At 42.5% G+C, this 15,870-nt stretch overlaps 1 protein-coding gene across 2 annotated transcripts; it reads right to left on the bottom strand.

Annotated features, from left to right (window-relative positions):
• Positions 1 to 253: 253 nt before the first annotated feature.
• On the bottom strand, positions 254 to 12,262 carry PNPO (pyridoxamine 5'-phosphate oxidase). Of its 2 annotated transcripts, XM_063300779.1 has the most exons (7): positions 12,068 to 12,260; positions 10,734 to 10,858; positions 10,542 to 10,641; positions 9,372 to 9,425; positions 6,509 to 6,637; positions 3,713 to 3,783; positions 254 to 2,478 (listed from the first exon to the last, which is right to left on the bottom strand). In XM_063300779.1, exons 1-7 carry the CDS (start codon positions 12,200 to 12,202, stop codon positions 2,313 to 2,315), a joined length of 780 nt encoding a protein of 259 aa, XP_063156849.1. In that variant the 5' UTR covers positions 12,203 to 12,260; the 3' UTR covers positions 254 to 2,312. The 2 variants fall into 2 exon arrangements, with proteins under 2 accessions (XP_063156849.1, XP_063156851.1); XM_063300781.1 differs by lacking the exon at positions 9,372 to 9,425 and having other exon boundaries at positions 12,068 to 12,262.
• Positions 12,263 to 15,870: the final 3,608 nt, after the last annotated feature.

Genomic DNA, 15,870 nt, shown 5'->3' with positions numbered 1-15,870 from the left:
TTTAGAATATGCATATCCAAAAGTATTCTGGCTGGGGAATTCTGGGAGTTAAAGACCAGACATCTTAAAGATGCCAAGGCTGAGAAACACTGTTAATAGCAGCTGATCCAGTTGAGTTTGATTTTGGAGCTCAGTTGATTTAAAGTCTTAGAGCTTTACTGTGAAATACAGAAGAAATATTCTCATGCTAATATCTGAGAAAATTAAGGAAGCAAGAAAACAGGACAAAAGTTAATATTAAACTATGATTACCTTCAACTACCATTCACTAACTTTTATTGTCCAAATGTACATAGTTGCAAAATCAAACTAAGTGCATAAGTGTACAAAGATAGGTCGGTCAGACAGAACAACAATTACTAAGATAATACATACCACTTAAATATGTTTTTACAAATAACAACACAAAGTGCACACAACCCCCCATGTCTGATCCATAGTGGCTGCTTGCATGTAGAACTGCACTCCCAGTTCTAGCATGAAAGAACCACATTTCTGGAAACAAAAGCATATACAATGCTTATCATAGTGGACAATGCATCTGAAGACAAAATCAGAGGGTTTCCTTGTTAACTGTTACTCCGGGCTGGATTCAGTAATTCTGACCCTAACTTTTCCTACACGAATTGAACAGTACTGTTCAGAGAATGAGGCTTTCCAGCCCCCACCTTTCTTGCTGTAATTTCTGGCACCATTGAAAAATCTGCTTTTGGGCTTGGAAAGCACTTCGAATGATGCAACACGGAGGCCGCAGATGGAGGGAGTTGGGCCGCATTTCCTCTCCCACTATGCAAGCAGAGATGCAGGATCTAACTGCATATTCTTTGTTTCCAGGAACAGTTAGGCAATTATAGAATTGGATATCACTGTTGCTTTTCAGTGCACATGTTTGCTTTTTTAAGCAAGCATCTCCCCTCTAAAGCATAGTTGGTTGAATAAACTTTCAGTGGCCAGTAGCCACATCTAATAATGCTGAAGACCGTGGTAGGCAGGCTGATGATGCAAAACACAAAGAAATATGCCACGTATATTGTCAGAGCTGGAAATTCCTGCTTTTCCTGCGTTTGAGAGGACTTGCTTTTTTAAAACTATGTCATACCTATTTTAGGGTTTACACTACAGGGCTTGTGTGTTTCCTACTTCAGAGTGGTAGGAAACTGTGATCAATCTTCAGGAATCATAGTGAGAGAGGACTTGGGTACCTCAGACCTCTCATTGTACAGGCTGAAAAGTTTAAAACATGGGCAGGGTTCAGTGAAATCAGAAGCAAAAAGACTGACCTTTCAGTTGTTATTCCTTCCCCTGATATTCTTCTGAAGTTTACAGCCCATGTTATCCTCTTGTTTATTATATATAAATGCCAATTGTTGCATTTGGCACTGATGATCTAATTTTGTTCTTTTTTCCATTAGTTCTAATTATGGCTCCAGAGTCCACATAGCTTGCAATGCATGTTAACTGCTGGGTTGAGCCAAAGGGCACTATGTGCCCATGTACTTTAGAACTGATTTTTCTTTTTCTTTGGTTCCTTCCAGTCAGCCTTGACTCCCAGGGACTGCCAGGACAAGTCCATGCCATTTTCTGGGCAATATTTTCAGAAATGGTTTGCCATTGCCTTCTTCCTACGGCTGAGTGAGAGTGACTGGCACCAAGTCACCCAGCTGGTTTCATGCCAGTCTCCTAGTTTCTGGCCCAGTGCCTTTAACCACTACACCAAACTGCCTCTCTAGAGCAGAAGCCTGTTAATATCATGGATAATGTAATGAAGTTTTGGAAAACCAAATTCAATCTAGCTATTCCAACTGAATGCAAAATTATACAGATTTAACTGCTAAGTTAAACTACAAAATTAGGCCAGTCTATCATGCTCACCCACTAATGTCATTCCCCAACTCTGACAAGTATTGTTTCAGCAGGGGTGTGGCTGTTGAGAACACAATCCTTTTCATATAAATCCTTAAAATAACATGATTTTATATGAATAAATACTGTAGATTTGAATCATTTAAAATGTGTAGCAGTCCATCTTTAAGCACCAGAAGTGCTTATTGTGTTTGCATCCCTCCATTCCTACATGAGCTCAGGACAGCTGAGGAAACCCTCAGTTTATCCTCCCAAAAACTGTGATGTAGATTAGGCTGATAGTTAATGACTGGTCCAAAGTTACTCGTGGCTGGCAGAGATTTGAATCCACGTCTTCCTAGTGCAGATCCAGGATTTTATCCTCTGGTTCTTCATCTGCTCTGTCTCAGGGGAGGGTTGGGATCAGAGATGTTGCCATGTATATTCAAAAACAAATCCTGCAAGCTGTTTTAAGGAGAGAGTCTCTCATATACCCAGTTGCCCTCCCCTCTGTGAGTCATAGGCTCCAAGGATTTGCTGCCGCCCTGGAGGTGTCGGAAGACGATGCGGTCATGCAAGCGGTTGGTCTGGCCCTGCCAGAACTCAATGACTTCTGGCTTTAAGATGTAGCCTCCCCTGGAAGAAAGATACCAGCACCAAGTTGTTTGACAGTGAGGTTCAGTGAGTTGACTGATCCCTGATCTACAAGCTACAAGTCCAGGCTAGGCTGAACTATTTGAGTCAGAAGGCCACATCCAACGAGATGATGGGTTGAGGGTCATATGAACATGCCCTCAAAGGCTTCCTCTGTTCAAGTAGAGAAGACCCATCTTCTTCTAGCAGAGAAGGGCCAAGGGATGGGACATTAGGAGGGAGGAAATGGCTATCTTACTCAGGATCTCTGGATAAGGTACTTTAACATTCCCCCCTTGGCAATCCTAAGGAAAATATGTTGTAGTCTCTTACTCAGTGTAACTATAATAGCTAAAGCAACAAGGAAAGGAATGGTGGGGGGAGGGGAGACATAAAAAAGGTCCAAAGGCTGCATTCAGTCAGCAGACTGTCCATCTGCCATAAAGGGACAAGCCTCATAAGGTAGTCAGTCATAACTTAATAAAAGCTAGCCATGTCAATGTGACTTTCTCACTCATCATCAATACAGAAATAGGGGCATTGCTCACAAAAACAGTTTTCAATAACACTGATGAACACTGGAAAAAAGCAGCCTGTCTATCCAAGAATCACAGTGCCGTTGGACGCAGAATATTGCACTAAGCCTAGGACTCAGTTATTCATTAACCTCAAGTTCCTATTTGGAAATAAAGAAGTGTTCTAGTCCCTAGGGTGAAAAAGAAACCAACCATGTTTGAAAGTGGTAAGAGTAAGTGCTGTGCTTAAATAAGAGTTAGAATAAATGGGAGTCTGAGCCCTGTTTTTATGCTCCTTTCATGGCTAGCATAAAACTATGCTAGAGAAATGACAGAATTATACAAATAAGCTACGTAAATTTAACTATAAAAATTTATAGCTTCCCCTGAAGTGGAATCTGGATTGCAAAAAATATGGCTCTACCTAGGAAATACATGTGTACCCAGTAGAGAATCCAAGACAATGGCTATGGTACAATTACTCATATTAGCTTAGAAAGAAGAGAGATATCTGGATGGTGTTACCATCAGAAAGCCATTTCAGTTTGTTCCACTCCACATTGTCTTGCCACAGGCCACATTTGCCAGGTACCCATATATCCATTGCTATAAACATTTCCAGTTTCAGAGACCACAATGAATTCTTCCTGTCAGTGAAAGAAAGGGTGAAATTTCACAGTAGAAATACCCAATGCCAAAACGCACCCAAAAGTCCAACTCACCAGTATGCTGGCTTAGGCACTTGGGCCTCCTGGTACATCTCTTCTAGCTCTGCATTCTTCTTCCTCAAATACTAAGAGAGGGGACAGTGTTAAGAAGGCCTCAAACAGATAACCACAACAAGCAAATAAGAAGAAGCTTGGTATCATCTCTAAGTTGCTAACAGAGCCTTCTACATATGTCCTCAGAGATTACTAAAATACAGTTTTACTTTTTTTTAATAAGAATTAAGTTTCAAGCAAAGATAAAAGCTACAGAAACTACAAAAAAAAAGAGAAAAAACTAAAAAAGTGTAGAAACACAAGAGAATTTTTTTTCAAAATTACAAAAAGAGGTGACTGCTGACTTTTAACAGCAAGGATATACAAAAATTTCCATAATCATTCCCTTACTCTATATTAAACCAAAATCACATTCTGTCTATAAATCATTCCATTGATACATTATAAAAATCACTAAATACAGTTACTCCCTCCCCTTATATTAAAAGAAAAAAAATATATATATAAAGGACTTTAAACAGATACTTTCTCTGACTTCCACCAAGATTTTAAACAGATTCTTTCTGATTCCTACCAAATTTTTATGCAAGGCATTCAGGACATTGTGGAAAATGTGAGGTCTAAAATGTGTCATCTGGTTGGGGATGTCGTGGGTGAAATTGAGGAATTTAACAGCGACAGAAATGTCTCTCCTAAGCGTGAGATCGGGACTTCTGTTGAAATGCTGGATGAAGATTGGATAGTCGAGTTGAAGAAATTTGAGGGAGAGATCAAGTTGCAAACTACAAGTGAAATTGATCCTCTGGTGGAACGCCATGGAAAAGAAGGGGTTATTATGTATGGGAGGTCTCCTGAAGAGAAGTCAGAATTTTTGAGGGGGGCAGTTGGGCTGTTCGATTTTTTTTAAAGAAAAAAGCTCTGTGCGCATTGTGGGGATGTGTAAATGCTCCGGTTTATTTTGAAGTGGGATAAGGTTTAAGAATATTTATCTGGATTGCTTGTAGGGTTTGGCTGATTTCATTTATCTTTAACGATTTGGATTAAGATTATTAAGGTATAATAAAAAATAATAAATGTCTGGTTTTGATTAAATATGATTAAAATTATTAAAGTTGTTGTATTATCAAATACAATGGCAGACAATTTATATGTTTTTTAGTTTGAGCTTTATTATAGTAGACAGAAATGTATAGAATAGTAGTAGGAAGGAAATAAATAAATGTTATCTTGGGGGGGGGAGTTGATTAGGAGGTTTAAGGATTTACTTTTCAAGGCTATTTATATGATCCATCACAGAGGAACATAAGCCTACTCTGCAAAAACACATATGTGCTCATTCACTTACATGGAAGCAGCTTATGCTTACTTATGGTAAGCAGGCATGTTGCGCTATCAACATAAGTATATTTAAGAGTGAAAAAGATGTCTTGGCATATTTTTAACTTTGAGAGGATGACTAACACACATAAAATCTGTTTATATTAAATTCAACATTCTGACCTTTCTACTTTTGGGGGAAGCCATGTGCATGCAAAATCATACCTCTCAGTGGTTAGTGGAAGGTTTCATGGTTAGCCTGTCCTTCCAATGTACCACATTACCTATAACAGAACTACACTGGCTATCTAAAAAGCACAGGTAGGCAACCTAGTGTGGTTCACGCTTTGGATTATAACTCCCATCAGACCAACCAACAAATGACTACAGAGGGTATAACACCTGAAGGGCGTCAGGTTACCAACTGTATCAGACAGTGATTAAGCTTTCATCATTTTCCCATAGACTGATGTTTAAAAGTGTTATTTAATGGTTCCGATGAAGAATATTCAGTCTGAACAACTAAACATTTAGAACGATTTGATGTTCACCCATCCTGCAGTCACGTGATTGCCATTTGCAACTTTCCCTGCCGGGTTCCCACAAGCGAAGTCAACAGGGAAGCCAGCAGGGAAGGTTGCAAGATGCTCAGGTAAGTCTCCCCCACCCCCAGCCTTTCTTCACTCACACACACTACGTCCTCCTCTCCCTTTCACTCACACGCACCCCACACCCTCTTTCCCCAGCCTCTCTGTGCTCACACGTACCCCTCACACTGTTTCCCTGGCCTTCCTGAGCTTGCACTTTCTCCGCAGCACCCCCTCCCGCAACTTGTGTGCAGCCTGTGCTGGGCATCCCAAGGCCTCCCCCACCCCTCTGCAGCACCCTTGCACCCTTTACCTGGGACTCTCTCTGCTTCCCGCTTAACAACCCACACATCTGGGGTTACAGCAACAACTGGGACTGCCTGGATTGCTGTTGCTAAGCGATGCGGTCACGTGACATCACACTTTACGACTGCATCACTTAGCAACAGCAACTCCGGTGCCAATTGCAGTTGTAACTCAAGGACTACCTGTATGTATTGGGTCAACTCAAGGTGGTGAACATACTTAATATTCCTGCCTCCTATTTTCCCCACAACAATAACCCTCTGAGGTGGGTTGGGCTGAGAGAGAGAGAGAGACTGGCTCAAAATCACCCAACTGGCTTTCATGCCCAGGGAGGCCTAGGACTCACAGTCTCCTGGTTTCTAGGCTAGCATCTTAACCACTACACCAAACTGGTTCTCTTATCATGAAAGTTTATTATGAAAAGAATCATGGTAAGCAAATTCAAAGAGACTGACTGAATATGTGGTTGGGGGAAAAAAATATAATCCTAAATATAAAAGGCAGAAATATTTCAGTGTCAGTTGTCCTTTTTGTGCTCAAAGATGTGTAGCCAAGAAATCCCAAAGACAGCACTACAGTTCCTCACCTCTCTGTCTGCAATCACTGTGCTTTGCCGGCTCACAACAGCCCCAATTTGACTGCTCTTTGGACGCGAATGAAAGTATTTCTCTGATTCCTGCTCTGGAAGCCTCTCTACAAAGCCTTCAATCCGCACCTGCAACAAATTCAGTTCAATGGGTGAAAGAGAAGGCCAAAGGACGGATGTGCTCCTGTTAAAGGAAAGGGAGATTTCTATGTAGTGCAAATTCATCTCAAGCTTTCCCAGTACTGCAAATTAAAGGGGGGGGGGAGAATTAAGCCCCCCCCAAATTAGTGTTTTTAAAAGTTCACAGTATTATTAGAACTATTCTGATTTGGTTCATTGGGGTTCACTTGCTCATAGAAGGCCCTATCCATTCAAAGACTGTCATCAAATGAGTCTTCCCCTGCTTTGGAAACATAAGGAGCGGTCATACTAAATCAGATAATAAAGATCAATGTACCAGGTAGTATTGTCAACATGTAATACTGCCAACACTGACTGGCAGCTGCTCTGTAGTGTTTCAGATCAGAGTGTTTATAGCCTTACTTGCAGATGCCAAGAATGAAGTAGGGGAAACCATTGAGGCTAAGCTATAATCTAGAGGGAGTCCTTGAGTTACGATGGCAGTTGGGACTGCAATTTTCCATCACTAAGTGATGCAGCTGTAAAGGTCAACATCACATGACCACATTGCTTAGCAACAGCAATCTGACACTCCCCATTGCTGTCATTAACTGAATCCCACTGGTTGTTAGCTGAGGACCTAACCCGATCCAAGCCATTCTTCCCAGCTCCAAGCCTTGGTTCTTCCAAACTAAGGGACTGCTTACCTTTCAACTCCCCTGAACCCCCTATTCATCCCCATCTCTGCCCTTTTGGCCACCCTGCACACTGTCTTGCAGGATGGCAAGCCAGTCCCAGAACCACGCAGCAGGACGGCAAGAAGCCCCTGAGCCACAGCGCAGCACAAAGTCGTAGCCGCCCCTGGAAACTCCAGCCTGGCCCAGCGGTGCAGCACAGTCCCAGCCACCTTAGCCCAGCTATGCGGCACGAAGCCCCAGCCCCCCTCACTGCCCTATGCTCTGCTGCCCCAGCTGACCTTCTGTCATGAGTACTGATGGTGAGCAGGAGGGGGCCCCTATCCAGGGGGGAAAACGCATGCATAGTACTGCGGAGTTAAGCAGCCATTCAAAAAGACACAGATCAGACCCGCCTTAACTTTTGGGGTTTATCTGTCTGGGTTTTCCCACGCTGCTTCAGTTTGTTAGGATTTTCTGTCTAATGCAGCAGTAATAAACACTAGAGACCTATTCCTTGTCTCATCGTGGTCCCTGGCTGTTAGGACACCTTCACTGTCTTCTTGCTGCCGCTGCTGATGAGGCGTGCCTGGCCTGGCCCTTGGCAAGGCAGCTGCTGGCCACTCGAGGCCTTCTTCCCCAGATCTAGTGAGGAAACTGCCACGCATGACCTTGGGGAGAAAGCCTCATGAGGCCAGCAGCTGCCTCACAAAGGGCCAGGCCAGGCATGCTTGGTCAGCAGCAGGAGCAAGAAGAAGGGAAGGTCAGCTGAGGGCAGTGGAGCACAGGGTGGCAAGGCCTGCAGAGCGCAGGGGGCCAAAAGGGCAGAGATGGGGCGGAGATAGGTGGGTGAGAGGTGTTGAAGCGCCTCTGTGGTCATAAGTGCAGGCAGGCTGCCAAGTGCCCAAATTATCACATGACCGCAGAGGTGCTGCAGTGGCCATTAACTTTGGGGCCGGGTGTAAGTACCATTCATTCAGCGCTGCTGTAACTTTGAACAGTCGCTGAACAAATGGTCGTAACTCGAGCACTACGTGTAGTTCCACAAAAAAATATCCCTTGTTTCTAAACCGATTCCCTAGAGGAACTAACAATATATTCATCCTCCAAAGCTCCAGCCCATCAATTATGAATACTATCTCTTGGCTTGTTATGTTTTCAGCCCCAAGGAAGATAAATTAAAAGTCCTTTATTCCCATAAACTTTCTGAAGAGCTGACACTAGATCTGATCAGCAGAATCACTATCCAGAATTTTTTGGATTCCCCCAATCAGATCAAGAAGAGCAAGAAGAGGCTTCTTCCCACACTTCTCTTAAAGGGTGATTTCACTGGCACCAGGCTGAGAAATTCTGAAGCAAGCTCCAGTACCAGTACCTCATTCCCATATACTGTGCTCTCCACATCCACTATCTCCAGCTCAGGAAACGCAAATGCAATTCTTTAATGGGACTAGAACTCAGCTTCCCACACTGAATAAACCAGAGGGAACAGGCAAATGGCTTGGCTGCAGCAAGATGTTGCTCTGTTCCTCTGCTGAAGTCTCCCCTTATACAGTGAGACTGGCAACAAGTCAGTGAGGGAATTCCATCTGGCGGAGTCCAGGAGGTGGGCCTTCTCTGCAGTGGTGCCCGCCCTCTGGAACATTCTGCCCCAGGAGGTGAGGCAGGCCCCTTTGCTCCTGGCCTTCCAGAAGAATTTGAAGACCTGGTTCTGCCGCCTTGCCTGCTGTAGTGCCCTCTCTACTGAATGAGATTTTATTGCCACTTGGATTTTATATTTATTTATTTATTTATTCTTTATTTGTAATGATTGTGTGGATTGTAATTTATGTTTTTATGGTTTTAATTGTCAATTTTATTGTAAACCGCCCAGAGTTCCCCTTCTGGGGGAGATGGGTGGTGATAGAAATTTGAAAAATAAATAAATAATAAATAAATAAACATACAAACAAAGGAAAGATTGAAAGGACAATCTGTGATGATAACCTTTCCTGAAGCACTTAGCCTCCAAAGAGTTCAAGCATGACTACCAGCTTCTTCTCTCTCCCCCACCTATATTAGAAGTTTACCTGGCGATTGAGAGGCTCCCAGTAGAAGACCATTGAAGCAAAAGGGTTGGAATCCTGTAAATAATGTGGGAAAGAGCAACACAAAACAATTGGGAAGGAAACTATTACTGTCCATTGATTAAAAGACACCTCTGAACTCTCTAAGAGTGAGACTGAGAAGGTGATAATTGGACTGAGGTTTTTTTTTTGCTGGGGGTTGTGCTAATAAATATAAGAAGGAACACTAGAGTATACTCTTCAATATCTGCTTTTCTTCAGCTAGTGTTCCTTGTTGCTTGAACTGTCTGTTTTATAGTAATAGGAAGATCCTAACAATTAGAAAACAATGTTCTCCTGGGTCAGCCCTATTTAGCTTAGGAATACCCAGAACACCAGTTGTTATAAACTGGAAGGAGCTCAAAAGACAGAAACGGCTTCAGTGATACCTACAATAGCACTGCAGCCCCTTTGTTCCTGTCTTTAAGACCCAGAGAGGAACAGGAGATGCTGGGTCTGGCCTCAGCACCTGTATGGGCATGTCAGGTAGGGTGTAGTTCACTGAAGCCTCCTTCCTCTCAGCATTTCACAGTTAAAGGCCAGCTTTTACATCCATGCTCCTTTTATTATGTTTAAATGTTTCCCTCCCCCAAGTTAACTAAGTTTAGCATCAGTGCAACACAAGCAAACATCCACAGAAGTTATTTAAACTGTTAACGTTGTAGGTACCCAACAGCACGCAGCCTCCTCACTGTGTGCCCTCCAGATACATTTGGACAACAACTCCCATTACCACTAGCCAGGATGGGAATAAGAAGAGTTATAGTCCAATGCATTTGTAGGCCAGCAGGCCCCAGAAAGGCTGCTGCAGTATATGTGGAATGTCAAACCATGGAAGGAAGAGAAATATGCCTCACAACTTCAGTAATAACAAACGGGATAGCTCTGATAAGACCAGCACATCCAGGTTCTAAAATGTCTTCATGGAATCATGGCTAACAAAAGCAGAATTATGCAAAATAAGTGTTCACATTTCCATAAACAGCGTAACTGGAACAAAATTCCAACTGATTTGTTGCTTCCTTTCCTTGCCCCCACCCCCAATGCATAGATCAGCTCCACACATAAAATAGACTTTTGGTATATGAGCTTCAGTCTCTCTCCAGTAACTGTTCTTCATAAGGTAATGCTCACCAGTTCCCTTCCTTTCCGGCTCTCATGGTTGGTAAAGAAACTAAAGCCTTCCTGGTTAAATCCCTTCAAAAGTAGCATCCGAGCAGAAGGTCTCCCCTCCCTGGGAAGAGATAAAACTAGATTACAGAAAGACAGATAAAATACAAACAGATAATATAGCAGGAAGACAAGCCATGAAGATCCGAACCCTACCTGGTACAAGTGGCTAAACACATAGCATTGACTTCCCCAATAGACGGACACCTCATGGCTTCTTCAAACCATGTGGAGAATTGTTTAATGGGATCAAGGGAGGTGAGATGCTTCTCCTCAAAGGCCTAGAGGGGTGGAAGTAGAAAGCATGCATGTGTTTAGCAATCCCTTTCAATCTCAGATGCTAATTTCCTTCTCTTTGAAATGATGCTGGAAATGAGGCTTATTCCTTTCATCCATTCCCACGGCTTTTCCTGTTTTGATACGGTACATGCTTTCCAGTGATGTCTAGATATTCAAAATCTGAACAGCCCCCAACTACAAAAGTTCCTATCATTTAATGTGAAAATGTCACCTTCTACAAGAAAATGGTAGAAATATGTTTAATGTCAAGAAAGCAAAACTCAATTCAGTTTGATCTTCACAGTCAAATGATTCCATTTGATCCCTGGAATCATGATGGTGTTTACTTAACCCTGTTCAGTGAGATGAAGCCATAAAAGTGCACAAGCTCAGAGGATTTTCTTCTGTTTTTCTCACCACTGGTAAACTATCCCTATTGTTGATGGTGGTAAGAGAAACGTAGATGCAATTGTAGAGCAACAAGGAAGGTGGTTCAAGGGAAAGATGTAATTGAGTCCTTCACAATAGAAAAAACGTACAAGGCAGTCCAAAGATTCCTCTCCCATAAGATGATTCAGCCCAAGATCTAAAATTATCTAGCAGCACCACTGCTCCCTCTTTAGCCGTTCCTATCACAGCCCTGCAGTTATTCCTTCACTGCCTCTTTGTGTTATAACTGCACATCATCGCTCCAACATCTCCACTTATACATGCCTTGTTCAATCCCTACACACTTCACACCTGACCTAACTCTTATTTTAACTAAAAAGTCAAACTTGCCTTCAGGAGTTACCTTGTATCCAAACACTTGAAAAATACATATTTTCCCGGCCATTTTAATTTGACATACAGTATTTGCTTTAAATATTTCAACTCATTGTTTACTGTTTATTTTTACTGTTGTAGAGCTATAAAATGGTTGGATGCGACCCTGAAGTCGTGCATATTTTAAATAACTCAAGACCCATTTATCTACCAGAACTATTCCCGAGATCGGATCCCCCGCTAAAGAAAAGGGCACTCTGTCAAGCACCATCTTTAGAATCCCATTATTATTTCTTGCAGAACACAACACTGTCCTGGCAGCAGATCCCGAGATTAAGCCTAGCTCAAGTAACAGTATGCAGTCTGCACAGGTTCAGAAGCTATCGCCAACCCCTTGCTAACATTTTCTCTTTGATGAATCCTCGAAGTGCATTTAGCTTTCTCACCTCTTCGTCTCCCCTGTAGTTTTTCCGAAGACATCCTAAATCCATGGCATCAGAAGATTTTTGAACTTGACCCGAGCTACGAAGGCTGATCGGACTCGAAGCACGAAGCCACAGAAGACACCTGAACCTAAACATTAAGGTCACATTTCCCACCCAGCGCGCATGCGCAGGAAGAAGCGACGCTGCCAGACTCTAAAATTGAAAGCTGCCTTTACCTTCTTTCGTCAGAAGTTGAAGGGCGGGGAAAAATGTCTAATTCTCCAATCAGAAATACTGCCGCAGTACTTAATTCCTGTCCTTTCCCATCCCCTTTCTCTGATCACAGCAAATCAAAAGAGGAGACCTACAAATTGCCAATAGGAAGGTAGAAGGCGGGCTCTCGTGACCCAATGAAAAGCGAGAATTTTTCGTTGTTGTTGTTGTTGTTCCGAAGGCTGCACCGAACGATAGCAGAAGACCTAATGTCACGTGCCGTCTGTAATATTGATTCTCGACCAATAGGGAGACAACCCGAAATTTCTAAAAGGAGAACCTTAGAAACAGCAAAAGGGTAGAGTAAACCTATTATCTGGAACGTTAGCGTTCAATTTACAGCAAACTAGACCACCTATGGCAAAGAGAAGAGGTGTTTGTTGTTTATTCGTTTAGTCGCTTCCGACTCTTCGTGACTTCATGGACCAGCCCACGCCAGAGCTTCCTGTCGGTCGTCAACACCCCAGGTAAATCCTAGATTTTTAAGGAGTTAATAAATTAGGGCTAGCGGATTGGGGTTTCAAAAATCCGGACGAAGGCAACACAAAACTCTGAGCTGCCATCTAGCGGTCCAGACTTTTGCAACCCTCGTACTGTTAGCAACATACTCGGGTTCCCGCGTTCATATTAGGCGAACTGAAGATTTTCCGCTTTCAGGTTTTAAGAAGTCTTCAATCAACAGGACGATGACAAGAGGAAAAGGAAAAGTGTAGCTCCTATTGAAGCCATGTATGAACGTAAATGATGGAGTCATGAAAAGTATCTGCAGATGTATATAGTGGACCAATGAAATGGAGAGCTGGTATTAGGTTATGCTAAGGACCTTCCCAAGGTTTTGCTGACAAAAGAATAGTTCTTAGTTCTGCATGTTTTAAAAATAAAATAAAATCAAGTTGTTAAGCTAAAGCTCTTTCCAGCCTTAGGTGCAAAGTACAGATCCCTTAATGGGAAATGGAGACGCTAAGTAGACAGACTTTATATCAGTGTTCCTCAGCCTTGGCAACTTTAAGATGTCTGGCCTTCAACTCCCAGAATTTCCCAGCTGGGGAGTTGAAGGCCAGACATCTTAAAGTTGCCAAGGCTGAGAAACACTGCTTTATAGCAGGAGTTATATAAGGGGCTGCATGTTCTGGAGACAGGCAGTTTGTGTAGAGTGCTTCTCTGTGCATGCTGCACTTTTCACCCAAATTCTCCCTTGTATACATGGCTGCATATTCTGCGCCATATAGCATGTGATCTGACTCTTTTGAGGATATATATGGGTGGCGAGAGTACTGAATCCTGCATTTTGCTCTGGCAACATAGGTGGATTAACTGTGGAGGTGGCTATTTTTAATTATATTTTCTCTTCCAGCATTCAAGGGAGGTGGTTCCTTTTGCCAAATCTGAAGCTGATACTATTATCAAGGATCCAAGATAAGGGAGTCTTCCATGGGGAATTAGGTTGTTCACTGAGATTGCTCTTTGAAACTAAATGCAGGGAGATTGAGGACCAACAGAAGAAGATAAGAAGCTAAGATGGAATTCAGTGTCAGCAGCTGTGGCACAGATTTAGGGAGGATGAAGCTGTGTTTAGCTATTTACTACTTGCTTTATAATAGGCAGTGTGCCTTAAATGCTGGTTGCTGGAAAACAACATGGAAAGTGGCTATCAGTTCCAGCCCAGCTATGAACTTCCCACATGCATTGAGTTGGCCCCTGTGTGATACACAATGCCAAACTATGGGGCTCTTGTGTCATGTCTGACTCTGAGCAGTTTACAGGTCTCCAAATCAGTAATAATATTATAAACTAGAGCACCAGAGTACAAGAGTAAAATTTCCCAACCATTATCCATATATATAACCCTCCCTGGAAAGATATGTGTTGATGTCACATGCAAAGAAAGCTTGATGATACAGAAGCAGCACTGTGGTTCTTGGTGCAACTGAATCCTTATTGGCCCTACCGGACAATATTTTATGGAGACTTTCACATTACATGGAATGACCTCCCAAATGCAATGAGCTAAAAACTGAACAGTGAACAGCCAAGCAATTCTTGCCTAGCTCATAAGCAAGTGGGTAAATAATACAGGCTGAAGGAATTAGAGCCATAAAAAGTGCTCATGGCCGAGCCAGGTTGCTAAGGTAACAGTGACATGGCCTCCATTGTGACACTTTTCTCTGCTGATTCATATGTCAGATAGCCAGAGCTCCTTTCAGGAAGTAGGTATTTGATGTTTTTGTCTTCTGCTGTGTTACTGATTTCCATTGTTGGTATACTTTGAGCCTCACTTGATTAGGTACTAATTGGACCGGAAGTAATTTTGGACTGTGACTTCATAATAATGCAAGACTGAGAAACATAACATGGATAGAAGTACTGATCACTGCCAAACTTTTTTTATTCTTGGCTAAGCATCAGACCTGAGGGTAACTGCTTGGAGAAGGCATGGAAACTGAATCTTGGGGTAACACACATTTTTTGCACATTCTTAGAATTGTGCTGAACAGGTACACTTCAGTAAGAAGGGGTAACGTACCTCTTTATCGCATGTTCATGTGAGTTCACATGTGGACTGGCAATGGAAGCAGAAGAGTTATCGGTTAAATTTGAAAATATCTTCTTCCTCAGCCTTATCCAGGTACCAGTGAAGATGTCTGCAGACACTCCTTGAAGAAAGGAAGAAAGCAAATGAGAGCACGGGAAAGAGGGAAACAACGTTACAAGTTTGGGTGTGTAAGCTGGATTTTATATTAGCTTTTGAATTCTAGTTCTTCACTTTCTGTGACAATTGAGAACAGCCCACTCTTGAGCCCACCCCACTCAAGTAGTGGTTAAAATGTTGGACTTGGATAGGGGAGGCTCAGGTTTATATCTCCCACTTAATAATGTTCACTGGCTCTTTCCCTTTCAACCCAGCCTATCTCATACAATGTTGTGGGGATAAAATGCAGTAATGAAATAGGGAGTTTCTTCTTCTGCCAAACAGGATTATATTCAAAAGATAGAAAGACAAATTAGTTTTAATAAAATGGGTTTCTTTTTCTTTGGAGGCATCTCAAAGACCCAGCAAATGATAATGATGGAACAAGATTTTGACTGCATATTTTATTATTCCAAAGATTGCTCCAGTCTTTGCTTGCAACATTGGCATTCTGCAGCAGCTCTCTCTATAGGGTGCCCTCTGGATGCTGATGTGCTTCCACACTTAGCATCCCAGCCATTGAACATATGGGCTGGGAATACAGAGAATTTAAATCCCACACATTTGAAGGGAACTAGAGAAAAACTGACATTTTAACTCTAGTGACAGTCTCAACACACATCTACTTCTGTAAGAGTAGGTGTTCCTTTCTGCAGTTACCTGGGAACAAACTATTTGAGCTGCAACAGATAAACGATTTGTAGTTTACACATATTTTTCAAGGCTAGCCCCACATAGAACATATTACAGTAGACTATTTTAGATCTATTTAAGGTGGTGTGAAAGGTCCCCTGTGCAAGCACTGAGTCATGTCTGACCCTTTTGGGGGACACCGCTTTCGTGACGTTTTCTTGGCAGACTA

The sequence above is a fragment of the Candoia aspera genome, chromosome 4 (assembly GCF_035149785.1).
Source record: "Candoia aspera isolate rCanAsp1 chromosome 4, rCanAsp1.hap2, whole genome shotgun sequence".
Classification (NCBI taxonomy): domain Eukaryota; kingdom Metazoa; phylum Chordata; class Lepidosauria; order Squamata; family Boidae; genus Candoia; species Candoia aspera.
Note: the sequence above shows the minus strand (reverse complement) of the source record. Positions and strands in the feature narration are given on the sequence as shown.